The sequence below is a fragment of the Mixophyes fleayi genome, chromosome 4, assembly GCF_038048845.1.
Source record: "Mixophyes fleayi isolate aMixFle1 chromosome 4, aMixFle1.hap1, whole genome shotgun sequence".
NCBI lineage: Eukaryota > Metazoa > Chordata > Amphibia > Anura > Limnodynastidae > Mixophyes > Mixophyes fleayi.
The window spans coordinates 95,938,251-95,957,954 of NC_134405.1; the positions used below are offsets into that span (position 1 = coordinate 95,938,251).

Below are 19,704 nucleotides of genomic sequence, written 5' to 3' on the forward strand. Positions count from 1 at the left end.
GAAATATTGCTCAACAGAACATAAAAGTAAACTTGTTTGATCGGAGAGGACTGTACAATTACACAACCCTTTGGATCAAGAAAGCTGCATACTAGGAGACAGCATGAAATCCATCCAGCCTACCTGCTGCTGCTCCAGACTGATAACTGAGCCATTGCTCCCACTCCTTCTCTTCCTTTGAAAAGCTGCAATTTCCTCTGTTTTAATCCGCAGTATCTTTTGTTGCTGTTCATGCTTCAACTCCAGCTCCTAAAGGCAAGGCAGGAAATCTTTTGTAATTTGTACTTCGTCCTACCTAGCCTCCTGCTGGGCCTTTCTAGGATCACTTTGCATTTAAAAAAACAACAAGGCAACTGAATACTTTCAGAAAAACAACAAGTAAATTATATTTGCACTGCAGTTGTCTGCAGTATAATGTTTAGCAGATTAGGGAGAGTTTTTCAAAAACCCTTTTAGAAACATATGTTCATGAATGAATGAACGCTATTAAAAAGACAGACGCACAAATTGGCACAGTAACCTTCACTCTGTGTCTCCTTTTCTGCATCTCACTCTCCAGTCGCCGCTTCTGTTCGGTCTCGTCTTTAAGCTTCCTTTGTAACTGGCCTTGCTGCTGTTTCATCTGCAAGATGTTCTTCTCTAGTTCCTGAACACGCCTCTCACTCTGGATGGGAAGTGAAGCCAACTTTTCTGTGGCTTGTTTCTTCTCCTTCAGAACCTGTAGAAAATAAAAAAAACTGATATAGAAAAAAAACAACACCTGGAGAAACAGAAGTTGAAGTTTATACACAATAAGAAACAAGGCAAGAACATTACGATCAATATTTTTGAGAAAAGAACTGTTAATCACTTTTCTTTTTATGATGTTTATACTAGAAGTGACACTGCCAAACTGGAATATGTTGAACAGCCTTTGTTTTTTTGGTGTCATAGCCCCGCTTATGCGCAAACGGCCTCATCCGTTTACCATCAGGATCGAAGGTAACAAACTAGCCTCCATCTTAAAAGGGAAATTCTATGGACAATCTAAAGTGGAACTAATCCTTGAAACAAAAACATTTGAAATGTTTTAGAGGGCGGTGATTGCTTATGATTGAATTTCAGAAGTGGTTACTTAAACATTTTTAATATTTTTCTTTTTTTGCTGCACGCTGCCATATTTCTGTGAAAGTCTGTAACAAAATAAATGACAATGGCTTTGATCAATCAATCAAGAAATGGGTTAACAGCAGACTTTTTTCTTTTACAGGTGAATATATCAGATTTATAAGAAGACAGATAATCCAAGGAAAGCATTTGAAGTATTAAGAATTTATGTTTGCTTTCCTCACATACTGCACAGAACCACCCACTTTAATGTGATCATCAAAGCAGCCCACAGTCCCCCGATGGAGATTGCAGAAGAGTCATTGTAGGAAAAAACATTTATCACATTAAAGTGTAACTAATTGCTGCTGGCGGTATAATTCCAGATGATTGAAGAATGGCAAATATAGCTTCACTACACAGCAAAGGCTGTAGGGAAGAATATGATTACTATAGATCTGTGAGTCTGACATTAATAGGAGGGAAATTAATGCAATCACATGGATCCTCACTGATAAATTTGGGGTCCTGTTGTGTTTAATGTATTCATCAGGGATATTACTTGTGGTCTACAGGTGAAGGTATGTCTTTTTGCAAAGTTACCAAGATTTGTAACAGCGTTCATACCGCAGAAGGGGAAAAAACAAATGTGTAGAGATTTAGAGACATTAAAAGAATTTACAAAAGTGTGGAATATTACATTTAACACATACAAATATAAAATAAAGCATGTGGGTGACAAAAGGTACAATAGGGGCTGTAATGTCAACAACACAGAGGAAATGGACCTTAAAGTAATAATTTCAGACATTAAGAAGGTAAGCATAGGAAGAGGTAGGTTATATCGCCATATTAAGAATGTGGATATTTACTATGCACGGAAACTACTGCTTTTCCAGTGAAACGTCACATTAGGTCACACCTGCAGTGTTCCAAACTTCCTGTAACTCATTTAAAAGTTTCTTAACAGGAATTGTGAATGGATGATCATTATCCAATAACGTCACAAACCTGCACTTTACTCTCGGCGGCTGCTATCTTCTTGCGGCACTCCTGCAGCTTTCCCTTCTCCACTGGATCTCGCATCTCTTTCCCCTCCAGCTCCTGCAGCTGCCGCTGGCTCTCGCTGACCTCCATCCGCACCTGGTCTGCTTCAGTTTCTAGCTCGGATATCTTCAGACAATATTGTCTATTCATAGCTTGCGCTTCTCTGCCTGTCGCAAAATATTCTTCTATTTTATTCATGCCAGTAGGTTTCTTAAATACATATCGACATAATCAACTATTTTGTTAAACCTATCTGAAAGGCTATACCTAGGAGTAACAATACAAATAGTCATTTCAAGGGACATAGTAACATAGTTGATGAGGTTGAAAAAAAAAAGACACCAGTCCATCAAGTTCAACCTATTTTGGATCTCCTGCGATCCTGCAGAGTAAGCAACCACCAATCTGTTTCAATTGTGAAAATCCCCCCAGACCCAGTATTGCAGTCCTATTTTTACCCTATATCCACTACTATCCTTCATTTTAATTAACTTCTGCTAAAAATTTGTCTAACCCTTTCTTAAACATATCTATTGAATCTGCCATCAAAACCTGCCCTGGCAATGAATTCCATATCTTGACTGCCCTAACTGTAAAGAACCCCTTCCTTTGCTGGTTGTGAAATTTCCTCTCCTCTAACCTTAGGGGATGACCACATGTCCTGTGTATGGTCCTTGGGGTAAAAAGTTCCCATGAAAGCTCTCTGTATTGACCCCTAATGTATTTGTACATAGTAATCATATCTCCCCTTAGACACCTCTTTTCTAAAGTAAACATGCCTAAACTGGCTAACCTTTCCTCATAACTTAATGACTCCATACCCTTTATCAATTTTGTCACCCTTCTCTGAACCCTTTCTAGTTCCAAATTATCTTTTTTATAGAGTGGTGCCCAGAACTGTACTGCATATTCAAGATGAGGTCTTACCAACAATTTATACAGTGGCAAAATTACACCGTCTTCCCTTGCATCTATGCCCCTTTTTATGCATGCCAATACTTTGTTTGCCCTTGCAGCTGCTGCTTGACATTGAGCACTATTGCTAAGTCTACTGTCTACGAGCACTCCCAAATCCTTTTCCATTATAGATTCTCCTAAATTAATTCCATTTAATTTATAGATTTGCGTTCTTGTTTTTGATCCCTGAATGCATAACCTTACATTTATCTGTGTTAAACCTCATATTCCATTTAGCCGCCCAATCCTACAGGTTATTTGAGTCCCTCTGTAGAGAAGCTACATCTTGCTCTGATTCTATTACCTTACAGAGTTTAGTGTCATCTGCAAAAATAGAAACTTTACTCTCTAAACCATCACCAAGGTCATTAATAAATATATTAAAAAGGAGTGTCCCCAGCACGGAACCTTGAGGTACTCCACTTAAGACTTTTGACCAATTAGAAAATGTTCCATTTATCACAACTCTCTGTTCCCTATTCTCTAACCAGTTTTCGATCCAAGTACAAATTTTGATTCCTAGACCCAGTTCCCTTATTTTGTAAACCAACCTCTTGTGTGGCACTGTATCAAAGGCCTTTGCAAAATCTAAGTAGACCACATCTACTGTCCTGCTCTGGTCTAAGTTCCCACTAACTTCCTCGTAGAAACTAATTAGATTAGTTTGACATGACCTATCCCTCACAAATCCATGTTGATTCCCACTAATAATTTTATTGCGTACCAAGTAATCCTGAATACGGTCCCTTAAAATACCTTCCAGTAGTTTCCCCACTATTGATGTCAGGCTTACAGGTCTATAATTCTCTGGTTGTGATCTCATCCCCTTTTTAAACAACGGCACCACATCTGCTATTCGCCAATGTCTTGGTACTGAGCCTGATGAGATTGAATCTCTGAAAATTAAGAATAGAGGTCTAGCGATTTCCGAGTTTAACTTCATAAGGACCCTTGGATGTATGCCATCTGGACCTGGAGCTTTATTTATCTTAATATTCTTCAGTCGCCTTTGGACTTCTTCCTCTGACAACCAAGTATTAATTAATAGCATGGTTTCATTTCCATTTTTATGTATTACTCCTGCCATTTGTTCCTCTCTGGTAAATACTGAAGAAAAGAAAGTGTTTAATACCTCTGCTTTTTCCTTAGTATCATTTATCAATTCACCCATCTCACTTCTTAGGGGTCCTATATTATCTTTTTTAATCCTTTTGCCATTTATATACTTAAAAAACTTTTTGGGGTTTGTCTTACTTTCTTTTGCAACGTGCCTTTCATTTTCTAATTTAGCCAATTTAATTTCCTTTTTGCATGTTTTATTACATTCCTTGTACCTACGGAAGGACTCCTCTGACCCTTCAGACTTAAACAATTTAAATGCACGCTTCTTCCTTTGCATTTCTTCCCTTACCTTTTTATTTAGCCACATTGGTTTAGACTTAATTCTTTTACATTTATTTCCCATAGGAATGAACTTATACGTGTATGTGTCCAACAACATTTTAAAGACAGCCCACTTTTCTTCCGTATTTTTTCCTTCAAAGGCTTTGTTCCAGTCTATGCTCTTTATAGAGTCCTTTAGCATATTAAAATTTGCCTTTCTAAAGTTTAAAGTCCTAGTTGACCCCTTATACCGTTGCTTCTGGAAACTAATTTTAAATGTGACCATATTATGATCACTGTTTCCCAAGTGCTCCTCTACTTGAATATTTGATATTACGTCTACATTGTTTGTTATTACTAGGTCCAGTATAGTCCGGTTCCTAGTTGGTTCCCCTACTAATTGGAACATGTAACGGTCTTTTAGCGTGCTCAGAAACCTATTTCCCCTAGCTGTACCGCAGGTCTCAGTACTCCAATCAATGTCCGGATAATTAAAATCCCCACATATTTAAAATTTGACCTAGGACACATTTCTATTGGCTATATAACACACCAAATACCATAAATTGTCGAGACAGAAAATATATCCCCATAGCAGCACAAAACTATAGATTGGACCCAGTATGTAACAGAAGAGTCACAGACATAATATTTTCCTTAATTTGCATGAAGTTAAAAGTCAATTATAAAAACTTGTCAGATAGGAGAGCATCTTGTGAATGTATTTAAACAAAGGCGATGATTGTTGGAATGTAAACAGGTTCTCAGAGAGGACATGGACAATTACATTCAAACTCCTCTTCATTGAGGCACATTCACATTTAAGGAGTTCATGCAGCTATATCACAGCGGGACTGTAATTCCAAGTTGAAAGGGAAACAATAGGGACCCATACTTCTTATTAGTGAACCTCGTTTAAATGTCAATAGTCAACATCTCAGGGGGTACATATACTGAAATAAAATATATAGTTTCAGCTAAGCAATGGTTTCAGGTTAGAACAAAAGATAGAACAATGCTTTGAAACTGTTTTGTGTGAAAGCAAGGAGTAATGTCAATTAGTACTTCTTGAAGAAAAGTTAATTTACGGTTATTTGGATCATAATTCAAGAAGTGATGAGTAAATAAGGAAAACATAATTTAAGCTAGATTGCAATATTTACAGGTATTGGATCCTCTATCTGGAAACCCCTTATCCAGAAAGTTAGGAAAAAAAAGTAAAAAAGTAAATAATGATAATGAAAGTAATTGCTGGAGATCAGGGATAATGTCATACACATGATCATTATAATAACAAATACTGCAAAGAGCACTGCTAAACACGTAATGAGGAGGGGAATACCAAGAGGAATTATTAAATAAAATTTAGTGTATTCTAGATCCCATAGAGCTTCCAGAGAGGGTCTTACCTTTGTCAAATTTAAAACCCATACATTACATTTTTATTTAGTGCTAAATCCTTTTCTCTGATGCCAAACCCCAGTGTGGTAAGAATCAGTGAAATATCCATATGCCCAGCCCCTAAGATATTTGGATCTACACAAGGACTCTGATGAGTTGACATACGGTTGACACAGGATAACACAATGTATAAACTACCATCTGCAACACTTTCCTGACCTGAGAAGACAATGTGCATCTGATAAAGCCTTTGTGAAGGTGTGCAAAGAGGATCATGTGGCCATCCTACCCTACACACTGGTAAGCTGAAGCCCCATGGACCCAGGCTGAGGAAGGACTCCCACACAGAATGAGCCACTACTCTAAATGGATTTACCACCTTTAGTCTAAGCCTGATGAATCGCCTCTCACAACCACCGTAAGATAAGACTGAGAAGGGATTTTACCCAGAAACTCTAAGAGCAGCAACAGAGACTTGGAACAACAGAAACAATCTTTATATTGCCTGGACTAAGGCCAGTTGGCATTGTAGGTGGAAACGGTCATTATGGAAATGGTGATCAAAGGGGTTTCTTTTCACCCCATGCTGTGCCCTGACATGGAAGAGTGCTGCCACCCACTGCGAAGTTGAGGCTTTCACTGACTGCCCAGTTTCTCCTTCCAATGACACACCAGCAAGTGATTTCATGCAGCAAATGAAGTGTGAAGATTCAGTATAAACATCACAGCTGCTACGAAACATAAAATTATGGTGGTTGCATTTGCCGACACAAAAAATAAAATCATGGGGTTTACTTCCCACTGGCTCTCCAAACTAGCAGGGTGTTCTTACTCCATATGGGCAGTGAGATAGTGTAAAGTGTGGTGACTGGAGGAGGGCACAGAGCTGTAATGGTGGCCATGGGCTGTACATAGATCAGGACTGTTGGGTACATCAGTACTAAGGTGGGCATGAAACTGGTATACTGGGCAGATGACTACTTATTGTGGGCATGGAACCAGTGAAGACATGAAACTTATGCTGGGCACTGGGATATGCATGATAGGCACAGGACTGTCATGCTAGCTACATGGTTGTAATTAATGGACATGTAACTGGTATGTATGTGATTGGCACTACCTACATTAACAATAATAGCAATGATAATATGCGCTGGGTCTAGTGGCTGTTCTTCTGGCCACAGGCCTATATATGATAGGCATAGTTATGTTCTTCATTGGTCTGCATCATCGTTTATTTATAGGGCGCCACAGATTCCGTACCGTCAATCATTACATAAATAACATACATGAATACAATAAGCATGAACAGAATGTGAAAACAATTAAACATAACAACAAACTCATGATTAGAATGACATGTGATATCAACGTCGGGGACAAATAGAGAAACACATGAGCAAACCTAAGCATGCTACACAAAAAGCTAGTGATGAAAGGTCAAGATACAGATTACATAAACTACTTGTTATTAAGAATTTTATCCCTGCATTGCTGAGTCCATAGAATAAGTGTTTACAAGCGGTGAAATGAAAGCAGCAGGAGACTCACCAGTTTTAACCAGCTCTTTAATGAGCTCTTCTTTCATGCGGATGTTGATAGCTAGCTCCCGGATCTTCTGCTGGGCTTGACGCAGTCTAAGTTTAGAGTCCTTTCCTGGGCTTGGACTCTCTCTTGGAACACGGTGTTCTCTCGTTATGCGCTGAGCTGTCAGACACAGAACATCTTAGAGTTTAACCTATCCACTACAAGGAGTATATGCTGGGAACAATCATCCCATAAATTAATTAGCAAACAAAAACATAGTAATACATATAGGACAATTGTGGTGTATTATACATTTGTTGTAGTTATGCCTTTTTGAAAACATATATTTTATGTGGTAACAGTATTTAAATATATTTACAAGATTATATTTACTTGCTGATAGTAATTACTATGGCACATTGAATCATAAAATGAGTAAACTGCATGAAATTCAACTTACACCCAGTCACATCTCTGTCTACCGTGGTTTCCTCCTCATTCTCACTGCTCTGGGCAGATGTTGGACACTTTCCACTCTGCGTTGTATACAAAGTCTTAAATCCCAACTTGGACAGTTTTTTAGGCCTATATAAATAGCACAAAAAACAACAACACAGGAAACACAGCATATTTTTATCTATATTAATGTATAAATGTTCAGTACAATAAAACAAAAAAGTAAATTATGGGGTATTCTCACCATGTTTTAGCCAAACCAGATAAACAGTTGTTGTTCCCCTCACATTACTCCCTACATTTACATACAAGATGAAACACTGTTTAAATGATACTTAATAGCGTCTCTTTACTAAAATATATAAAACAATCTATAACCTTTTTACGATAGATCAGTCAACACTTATATAATAATACGTACAGTAACATAGCATTATATGGGGAACCCCTAAATGTCTCTATACGTGGATGCTAGAACAATAAACGTATCATCCCATAAAATAGAAAATTATTTTCTTAATGAAGATTCATATGATCAGCATTTTGACAGACAACTTTTAATGTAGAACCTTGAGTAGGATTTATATGCTGACCAGGAATTGGGGTCACCTTTATTTTGCCTGGCACTCCTGAGTGAGTGGTACAGACACAAACGGCTCCTAATATCCCAATATGTGACTTGGTCTCATGGTGAAAGGTTGGAGGGAACATAAACAGTTAGGAATTTATGTCATTATTATTATTATTATTTATTTAACCTTTCTTCACATTTCTACAACCAGACGAGACACCTATACACCTGACATTTGTTTCGCCTCATTTTAACTGAATTACATCTAGTGTAATCTGATGCAGATTGATTATCATGTGTATTAGAATAGTATGCCTGCATGACAAGCTGATGAAAAACTTTCGGGACACAAGATAAATACGCTCTTACTGGCTGATAATTAGGTTTAGACCACAACAATAGCAGAGCTTATTTCTGATTCTGCAATATCTGAAGTTCTAGCATCAGTCTAAAGCTGGGTACACACTACAGAAATTTCGACCAACTTTTTATGCCAAGCGATTTTACATGCGGTCGATGGTCCGATCGCTCGGTCCATGGACTGCATACACACTAGCCTTGTTTAGAACGATAAAGGGAAGAGCGGACGTCCCTTTAGCGACTTTTTACAGCCATGTTGTCGTGAGCAATGTAATTTCATACTCACTGTTGTGGATCGGTCGGAAGTTTATACACACTACACAGCGGAAACGAGATTGGAACGAAAATATTAAACGGTACGACCAACCAAATGAGGCGACAATCGGCCATTTGGGCAGACTTTCGACCACCGTGTAACTGCACACACTGACCCGACTTTTGAACGAGCGGTCGTATGTCGGCTGTTTCAGCCGATTATTGGACGAAAACAGTGCAGTGTGTACCCAGCTTAAGGTGTCATGTAAAAGATCAGCATGTGTCAATGATTTTAAGCCTTAAAGGACAACTTAACCTAAAAATACAAGACTACTGACACTGAAAGGCTCCTTGTAATATTGACAGAACATGAACAAGAAATCTGTACCATCACAAAATGTAAACTGGATCTTCACCCACATTTATTAAATCAAGTATCCCTCAGTAATTACAAATAATAACTGCAAATCATTTTCATTGTTTTGTATGCCACCATATAGTACATCACTTTAGGATGTAAGCGCTCATGAGCAGGACCCTCTTTCCTCAACTTCTCCTTCTACTATTGCAGCCCTGGCCAACCTGTGGCTCTTCATGTGTTGTGAAACCACAAGCCCCAGCATGCTTTGCCAGTACATAACCAGCTGATAACTGGCAAAGCATACTGGGACTTGTAGTTTCACAACATTAGGAGAGCCACAGGTTGGCCAGGCCTGTATTGCGTCACCCTCTGTATTTCTAGGTCTGCTTCCCTAGGCCTGTACTCTTTAGTCCAGTCTGTGTAATCTGTTAATTAGTAGATGTCTGGTCTTTGCATAATTATGTTTCATTTAATAATGTATTTTGTAATGTATTATGGATCATTGTTGTCTATGTATAGTACACTACTGGACATTTCATGTACAGCTCTGAAGAACTTTTGTTATTAATAAAGCATAATAGTAGTAGAAAAACACCACTTAAACTTATCAGCCACCCCCCAACTAAGGGTTAATGGTTATTAAAGTGTTTTTAACAAGTATCTAATGGTATTTTCAAGTTAATAGGGAACACAACGGGGTGTGAAAGCCTAAGCAAGTATTTTTCCAATATCACTTGGTTCAAATGGGTTACATACAATTTTATTCTATTTCCACCAGATAGCAACAGAAAAATCAAGTTTAAAATAAATTGTAAACAAAACAATATGAATGTACAACACGTGTGGTTCCCATTTAGGAGGTTTCTAACCTTGTTACTTAAGTTGCTACAAGCTAAAGCCATTTCATCAGCCACTTTAGGTCTCAAGCAATGAAATTCAATATGTTGTGATTCACACAGTAAAAGACTTCCGCCTACACCTCTTTATATCGGATTGTATCTAGATTTAACTTTAGAATAATAAGTATTTAAGTATTCTAATAAGTATAAGAGTTCAGCTGTATAAATAAAATAGAACATTACTAAAATGATTGATGCCCATTGCTAACCGAAAACTGAAAATTTATATTTGGCTTGAAATGGATATGTAAAACAGTCATGCAAAGTATTGCTTCCCTGCGGTGGTCAGGTGAGGTTGTGCTCAATGAATCACACATATTGGGTGGTTTTACAAGCAGATAAGATAATATTTTGCCTCTATGTTTTGTTTTCATATCTCCACCCAAAACTGAAAGTGAAGTTTTGGGTTGTCTTTAAACATTTCTAAAAACTAAGGGCTAGATTTACTAAGCTGCGGGTTTGAAAAAGTGGGGATGTTGCCTATAGCAACCAATCAGATTCTAGCATTCATTTATTTAGTACCTTCTACAAAATGATAGCTAGAATCTGATGGGTTGCTATAGGCAACATCCCCACTTTTTCAAACCCGCAGCTTAGTAAATCTAGCCCTAAGTCTAGTTTATTTTTGGTTGTCATGTCCTTCTTTAAAAAAATATGTAATGGGATCTATTTGAAGATCAGAACTCTCTTTTACTCAAATACGTGATAAATTCCATCTCAGGAATTCTACAAATATCTACAGATTAGGCACTGGTTTTCATCTATCTCAAGACAGGGATCGGGAATGTCCAGAGCCCCAGCCTTAATTTACGCGAGACTAACAAAGGGCCCCAATAGGTAAATGTCTCTTCCCTCCCCCTTCGGAAACTAAGACCAGAACCCAATTACAATGGGAAGTAGATCTTGATATGTCGCTTACTAAGGAGCAATGGGAAAAAAGTGTTTGTGAATACATTCAGAATGTCCAAATGTGTGAATCATTCAGAAATGATGGTGAAGCTAATTAATAGATTATACCTTACCCCGACCCGTTTGTATAAAATGTGGCCGACACAATCGAAATTGTGTTGGAGGCAATGTGGTCTACTAGGAGATATAATGCACATATTCTGGAATTGTACCCTTATCCGACGTGTCTGGGATCAAGTGTTTGAATTAGCTAACAAGGTTACCTCTCAAACAATAGACCCTGTCTCGGAGATAGCCTTACTACAGTATTTTCCCCCACAATTTCCTTTTCATGCTAGATATGAGTTTTGCCACATCTTGATCACTGCAAGAGCATCCTTGGCACAAAACTGGAAGTCTCCAAATCTGCCACTATTGAACAAAGTGGTTGCTAAAGTACAGTTTAGTTTCGAGATGGAAACGATGGGGATGCCGTATTCCTCCTCTCCTTCCTCACCTCTAATGAAGTGGTTTGCTTGGCATGTGTATACAACAGAGGGTGAGGGGGTAAGGCAGGCCCCAAGTTGACTCGCTACTCTCCCTTCCCCCGTTCTCATTGAATGAGTTTCCTTCAGGACTTACGTAGATTGGCATAGGTAAATGATCCATTGTGAGTACGACCTCTATATTTTTTATGCATATTTGACATATAGGGGGGTATTCAATTGTTCGGCTTGACGGCCGAAAAACTCGCGCTCTAAAACTATTACCGTTAATACGGTAAAATTGCGCTTAAAAACCGTTCATACGGTAATTTACTCGGGGAGCTGCGAGCTGAAATTCAGCGATTAATTACCGTATTAACGGTAATAGTTTTAGAGCGCAAGTTTTTCGGCCGTCAAGCCCATAGTGTTATCAGGTAATGTGTAATGTGTTCCTCCCCACTATGTATCCCTTCCTTTCCCTCTCTTTGTTTTGGCCTTCCCACCCCCTCCCTTTTTTTACTTTTCTGTACCCCTTAAACTTTGAATAAAAATACTATTGAAGTTTAAAAAAAAAAATATGTAATGGTAAGTACTGAAGTAATAATAATTTCAGAAATGTATAAAATCAACAACAAAAGTAAAAGATAAGGAACAATTAAGAAGCCACGAAGCAGATAGGGCATAGTTACCTGTGTGAAGGATGGGACTTCTCGGATTCTCTCTCAGATTCCTCATTCTCTTTATTCTGTTCGTCTTCAGACTGGCTTGAGGGATCGGAATCCTCACTGAACTTTCTGTACAGCACTGTGTCCGTCTCCTCCAGGCTGGACACCAGCTGCTGTGTGCTGCTCTGAAAATGTTGTGTAAGCTCCTTAGACAAGGAAGCCACGCTGTCTGAAATCTGGACCACACACAACGAAAGAATTGCACTTGTACCAAGTACCATAATAATTGATAAATATAAGCCACACGATCACTATTATGAGGAAAAAACATTGACTGGAATTTTTAACTCCATTCAGAAATAGTTTTGTCTTATTAGAATCATTATGCTGGGTACTACAGTTTATTGAAATAAATTCCAAAACTTGGAATAGGATTTCTGTCTCATAATTCCTGCTAAAGACTCAGAAAAACAACAAACACACTGTTGCTGCCATTTGACAGACAGGTTAAGAGCCGATTTGTCATAGCATCCTCTGCAGCAATAGAAACAATGGGCCCGATTCATTAAGGAAAGTTAGGCAAAAAATTGAGTAAGTTTTCTTACTCAAGTTCTCTGGACAAAACCATAATGCAATGCAAGGGGTGCAAATGAGTTTATTATTTTGACCATAAGATAAATACTGCCTGTTTTTACATGTAGCGCACAAATACTTCATAGCTTATTTGTACACTGAAATTTAAAGTTGATATAGAACATGCCCTACCCCAAATAAAAATCTGCAACCACATTTTAAATTTACCCCCCCCCCACCTTCAATGCAACATGGTTTTGTCTTACTTACTTAACGCTTAACTTTCCTTAATGAATCAGGCCCAATGTCTGTACATTACAGTTTGTTTTCATTTTTACAGACGTTACTAAGGAAGATCAGTTTTTCACAACCTGGAAACAACAGTCTGTTTCTGAGTCTTCAACAGGTAATCAGACACAACTCAGATTTCAAGTATCATGAGTTAACTCAGTAAGTACCTAGCATACTAATTTTAATTATGCAAAATATTTAATTGAAGGCACCCTTTACACTTTTTCAGGCAGAGATTCAGATTTAGTAAGGGAGTAAGGAGTAAGTTAAAGGTCATAAGTTATATTATCAGCACTGAAGAATAAATGCAAGTGTGTAGCAAAATAAGTTAAATCCAAACGTTTTCCCATCCTGACGGACACACACATTTAGCTAAGTGACACAATGGTTAGCATTAACGACTTGCAGCACTGGGGCCTTGGGTTTGATTCTGACCAGGGAACTATCTGCAGGAGTTTTTATCCTTTCTTTAGGGTTTTCAGATCCAACACAGGTTGGAAGAGACTGGAGACTGGAGTAAAAACCCCTACCTAGATGATCCAGGACAGGGCAGGTTACAGCAGCATCCAGCAGCTTTGAAAGGTCAAGTGAAAGCATTTATGTGCTTCTGTGGGAAGCAGTCTCTGGGAACCAGAGGGGGAAAAATGGTTTGGAGGGAGCTACAAAAAGCCCATGGAATGCGACCAGGAGTTGCAGAAGTCAAGACAACCCCAAGCCTGAAGTCATTATCACCAGCTTTAGCATTTTTACAGTTAGAATTCCAGAAGTGTCTCTTTTTAGGAAGCACCCTCAGGCCTAGAGAAATGGTCCCATGATTATCAATGAAAACAGTAGTAACATAACATACAAAACATTTCCCTGAGGTAAAGATATAGGGGAGCAGGACATGGTCGTGGTCAGTCGGGAACCCCCCACCCTCTCTCACCTCCTTGGTTCCTGGACCACTGTGAGAATTATATTCAGGGTGCTGTGGCAACGTGATAGCAATCTGGGGACTGGTGCTCTGTGAGATAGGCTTTAGCAGTCTACAGGATTCTACAGCCTGAAGTCACACTGACCACATAGAAGCTGCTGAACATTGGCCAGTTTAGTCTTGTGCCCACAGCGGATTTATGGCCGCAGCCATCTTTGAAAAAAATTGCAGATATGGAAAACAATGTGATGTGTTCTACTGTGAAAGCAGTCCCTCCAATGCTGTCGGCCAGGGGGGCAAGATTTGGCCACCATTCAGCCCTTCTGCCTTGGACACCATCAGTGGGGGTTTCTGAGTCTCCAGAAACCCCCCCTCCGCTAAAAAGTGCCCTGCTGTAGTATACAGCAGCCGCGGCGCTGTCTAAGAAACGTCCGCGGCGGTGCTGTATTGTATACAGCACCGCCGCGGACGCTTCTTTGACAGCGCCGCGGCTGCTGTATACTACAGTGCAGCCGAAACCCCCCCCCCCCCCCTGACAAATCCTCCGTGCGCCCCTGACCATTGTGACTAGGATAGGGGGACCAGCGTGTTCACTTGACCAGTGGCTGAGGTCAATAATGGAGCTGGGGGTGAGGGACTGCCAAAGTGAGACCTGACGGTTGGAGGAAGTGGAGAACACATCACTGCCATATTCCAGGTGACAACTGAGGTGGTCCCTCAAGCGTAAAATTAATAAAAATAAAAATATAGTTTATCATCACAATTCCTAAGTCTCATACATTACGTAAATTCTACTAACCTTCATATGATTAGTGTGTGAAACAATACAGGATAAAGGTTTATTCTGATCCAGAGTCAGAGAATATTTTTTAACCAGAGGAACAGTACTTGGTCTTGCTCCAACTTGCAGTAAGTGTACGTCTTCCAGCAGGGCTGTGACAGACAGGTCAGGCCTCAGCTGCTGCAGGTGGGATTGCAACTTGGTGATCTCATCTTGCTGTTCTTGCAGTTTATCGCTCTACAAAACAGCAGATTGGTAGTTATTTATTAGGCATAAGAGGGTTAGCACTGTAACAGTGTCATATTAATAAGTTGTTAGGTCTTCCAACTAACAGAAAATTAAAAAAAGAAGAAGATTTTTGTACGTTAAATCTCTTTCTCCGATTCCATCTGGGGGACACTGCTACCATGGGGGTTGTATGAGGGAGGGAGTTGGTACTTAAATAGTTAACAACTAAGTTTTCTGCTGAATCCTTCCCTCTGCAACCCCAGACCTCAATAATACTAAAGTCCCAAGAAAAGGGCTTAACAACACAACTAACCGTAGAACAGCAAAAGGGAGGGAACGCAGTGTCCCCCAGATGGAATCGGAGAAAGAGATTTAACGTAAGTACAAAAATCTTCTTTTCTCCTTCATCCAGATTAGATTGTACGCTCCTTTGAGCAGGGTCACCTCTCCTCCTGTCTCACCACTGTTAACTCTGCTCTCCAGCAACCTTGCCGTCCTCCTCGAGGACCCTCTTCCCCCTGTCCCCTCCTGCTCCTTCCTCTCCCCCCCTGGGGGTCTCCCTATAATCCGTGCCCTTCCTCTTGGGCTCCGTCGTATGCAGACCTTCCCCTCTCCCCTCCCCCGCCCTTGCTGTGCTTTGAGCTTACGGAGTTACTGTGCTTATTGTTTACTGTACTGTGCTGTCTCTCCTTGTATTGTAATTTCGTTTGTCCCCATACGGCGCTACGGACATCTAGTGGCGCCCTATAAATAAAAATTAATAATAATAATAATAATAATAATAATAATAATAATAATCCACTCTGGGGGACACAGCTACCATGAGGAACTTCTAAAGTAGCCCTTAATGGAGAGAATTCTCTGGACTACTAGCCCGCAAAACACTGCGGCTGAAACTGGCGTCCGCAAACACAAAATTGTTGAACTGGCAAAACTTCGTAAAGATATGAACTGAGGACCAGGTCGCCGCCCTACCCAGCTGCTCTGCAGATGTTCCATTGAGAGCAGCCCAGGTAGAGTGCACCATGAGAACCTGCGGCACAGGTAGATTTCTACACACATAAGCAAGCTTAGTCATAGATATAACGAGCAATAGTCTGCTTGCTGGATGGCCAATCTCTCCTATGAAATTCGCAAAGAACAAAAAGGGAGTCAATCCTGCAACCAGCAGAACTCCTGTCCACATAAAATCGTAAAGCCCGGACCACGTCCAGACTAACAGAGTAAGAAGGCCCAGAAGAAGCAATCCCTTCTTTAAAGGCCGGAACCACTATCTCATGGTTTAAATAAAAACCAGGAACTACCCTAGGCAAGAAAGTAGTTACGGTCCTATGAACCGTCCTATTCTCATGGAACAGCAGATAAAAAACCCTACGGGACAAGGCTCCAAGCTCCGACACACGGTGAGTAGATGCAATGGCCAGTAAAAACACCACCTTCCATGTCAAGAAACGCAGATCAGCCGACTCCAGGTTCGAATGGAAGCCGCTGAAGAACCTCAATAACGAGGTTCAAATCCCACGAGGAAAACGGAACATGAATAACCCCCTGAAGGAAAGTACAAACGTCAGGGAGGAAAGCCAACCGGCGCTGAAAGAAAATAGAAAGCCCAGAGACCTGAACCTTCAAAGAACTCAGTCTTAGTCCCATCTCTAACCCATCCTGAAGAAAGGCTAGAAAAGGGCTAATCTGAAAAAGGTAGAGTTATGACACTTCTGCTCTATAGTACATAGATCTTCCACACCCTGTGATAGATCTTAGATGATACCGGCTTCCGAGCCTTTATAAGAGTCTCCACTACCCTGGAAGAGAACCTCCTCGACCGCCAAAGGTTGACTTCAACAGCCACGCCATTAAAGCCAGCTGAGGCAAGTCCGGATGGTGTAAATGGTTCTTGACGGAAAATCAATGGTTCGGGCCTGAGAGGAAAAACCCAGCCTGACCCTTCCATCAGAAGCAAGATGTTGGCGAATCAGAGCCAACCGAGCCAATTCGGTGCCACCAGAATGATCGGAAATCCTTCCAACAGTACTCGCATTAGAACCCGCGGAATCATCGGCATTGGTGGAAAGTGATATCCTAAACAGGAGTCCCACCTCATTGACATTACCTCCACAGCCAGAGAAACCCTGGTTCTTGTGCAGAATCTTGGAACCTAGCGATTGTGTTTGGATGCCATCAGATCCAGATCTGGCAGTCGCCCTCCTGAAACACCTGAGGATGCAGTTCCCATTCTCCCGGAAGAATTGCATGCCTGCTGAGAAAATACGCTTCTAGTTCTTTATTCCGAGAATAAACACTGCCGAAATCACTGGAACAAATTTCTCCACCCACAAGAAGACCTGTTCCACTACCTGCATAGCTCCTGCGCTTCTTGTTCCTCCTTGGCGATTTACATATGCCACTGCAGTGACATTAAAAGATTGGAGGTGGACTGGTTTTCCTTGAAGGAGAGACTGAGCTCCCTGGAGGGCTAACAGCATTTCTCTTAGCTCAAGAACATCTATGGGCCGAAGCGCCTCCCTGTCTGTCCAAAGACCCTGGAGACGAAGCTAGAGAACAACAGCAACCCAGCCCTTCAGACTGGCATATGAGATCACCAGAATCCAAGACCACAGAACAAAAGATCGGCCAATCATCAGAAGCTTTTGAACTAACCACCATTTCAGAGGTTGACGAGTCTCCCTGGAGAGTCTGATTTGTTGGGTTTCCAGATGAAAAAGGGGGATACGACCATTGTCTTAGTAGATTCCACTGGAACGTACGAGAGTGTAAACTACTGTATGGGAGGGGTTTGAACATTGATACCATCAACTTTAAAATCCCCATGTCCAAGTGCATGGAAGGACCAGGGTGACTCAGGAATAACCATACAGAGAGCAGTAGGGAACAGTAGAGAAGGTTCTGGAAAAGGAACCCCACTGGGGTACTTAATGTAATTGTCAAGAAAGGGAAGCCAGCAGCAGATGGACTCTCCATTCTTTCAGTCAGGAGTCCTCTGAGGTAAACTCTAGCTGAATTTTCCCGCCTTTGGAGTGTACCAATCAGCAGGGTGGTCTCTTTTACACTCCCAGCACTGGTGCTTTTTTTTTTTTTTTTTAATATATACCCCTACTTAGCTGACACAAAAAGGAATTGTGAGGAGAAGCCAACAGCAATAGAACTCTCTGAGATGCCTCTGAAGTCCAACTGCAATGACACGAAAACGCGCAAATATCTCCCGCTCTGGAGCATACAACTGACAGCCGCCCGATTCAAACACCCAGAGTACTGCTTCCCACCTCCAGTCCTCAGGGAACCCTAACAGTGCAGGTTTTCCAGGTCACAAGTGATATAATTATACCACCTGTGGATCTTTCAAAATGTGTCAGTCAGTAATGAATACACCTGTGCTCCAGCAAAGAGATATGGAAAACATGAACTGTTAGGGGTCTATGAAGACTGGAGTTGGGAATGACTGGCCCAGAGGAAGCCTCTATCAGCCCAGGCTGCCACTCTGCGTTTTGCTCCTGCGTCAATGCCCATTCGTAATCCTTCCTAGGGCACTATGAGATCCATCGAGCCCTAGGAAGGACTTGGCATCTCCCTTCATGGCGGATTCTCAACTAAGTGCAGTGCTCTCTGCCCGTGGCAGCACCGGACCCGTTGGGACAGTGCTGTGACAGCCGCATAGCGTCGTCACTGCCTGCAGTCTAAAGATTCTTCTTCTTCTTGTTGTTTTATTTTTTTTAAATAAAAACGGAACATAGTTCCATTAGAAATCTAAGAGGAAAAAAAGTTAATCAACACTAAACTAAACAGCAAGTACTGCCAAGCAGTACTAAACACAGCCCAACTCCTTGGGCACTTAAACAAAACTGAGGTCTGTGGGGTTGTGGGGTGGTAGAGGGGAGGAGTCAGCAGAAAACTTAGTTAACTATTTAAGCGCCAACTCAATGCGCCCTCATACAACCCCCCATGGTAGCAGTGTCCCCCAGAGTGGATGAAGGAGAAATATAAATATATAAATAAAATGGCAAACTAAAACATTTGCATGCATTAAAGTTCAAAAGGGGGATGGGTGTACTGCTTCACCTCTGCTTGGAAATAAAGACCCTCCTGCCATACGTTCACCTTGATTCTACACATTTGTATATTTAATGGACATATAATTGTTATAGGTGCATTTAAAACATCAAGTCATCAAGTAACTGCAATAATAAATTAAATGGAAACTTCTGGAGCAAATCACTTTGTACCCAATTTAAGGGTTCATGTTGAAGGATTAGAAGTCAATTTCTTACTTAGTTCTCCTACTTCTAGCAGCATTTTTGTTACATCACAAATCTGCTTTCCCCTGTGTTATATTATGTTGTTTCCAGCTAATCCCATCACCATTACAGAGATTAAAACACCAATAACAGTCAAAGGATTCTAATTGCTGCCTGGAGAATTTGCAAAGTTACAAATTTACAAGGAGAATAAATGGCTGGAATTGTGCAATTAGTATCTGTAGTAATAGAGACGGATTTGACTGATAAAATATTCTCTGTACACTGCTAAGTAAATAAATACATATCTACTTAACAAGTCTTAAG

The 19,704-nt window shown here is 40.5% G+C and overlaps 1 protein-coding gene across 1 annotated transcript in view; it reads right to left on the reverse strand.

The window, feature by feature from the left end:
- KIF7 (kinesin family member 7) overlaps positions 1 to 19,704 on the reverse strand; it is a 54,168-nt gene that overhangs the window by 12,378 nt on the left and 22,086 nt on the right. Inside the window, exons 7-13 of the mRNA XM_075207776.1 lie at positions 14,918 to 15,136; positions 12,366 to 12,577; positions 7,862 to 7,986; positions 7,426 to 7,581; positions 2,098 to 2,300; positions 521 to 718; positions 124 to 249 (exon numbers count right to left, since the gene is read on the reverse strand). Of these exons, the coding sequence (XP_075063877.1) occupies positions 124 to 249; positions 521 to 718; positions 2,098 to 2,300; positions 7,426 to 7,581; positions 7,862 to 7,986; positions 12,366 to 12,577; positions 14,918 to 15,136 (1,239 nt within the window). The remainder of the gene's footprint in view (positions 1 to 123; positions 250 to 520; positions 719 to 2,097; positions 2,301 to 7,425; positions 7,582 to 7,861; positions 7,987 to 12,365; positions 12,578 to 14,917; positions 15,137 to 19,704) is intronic.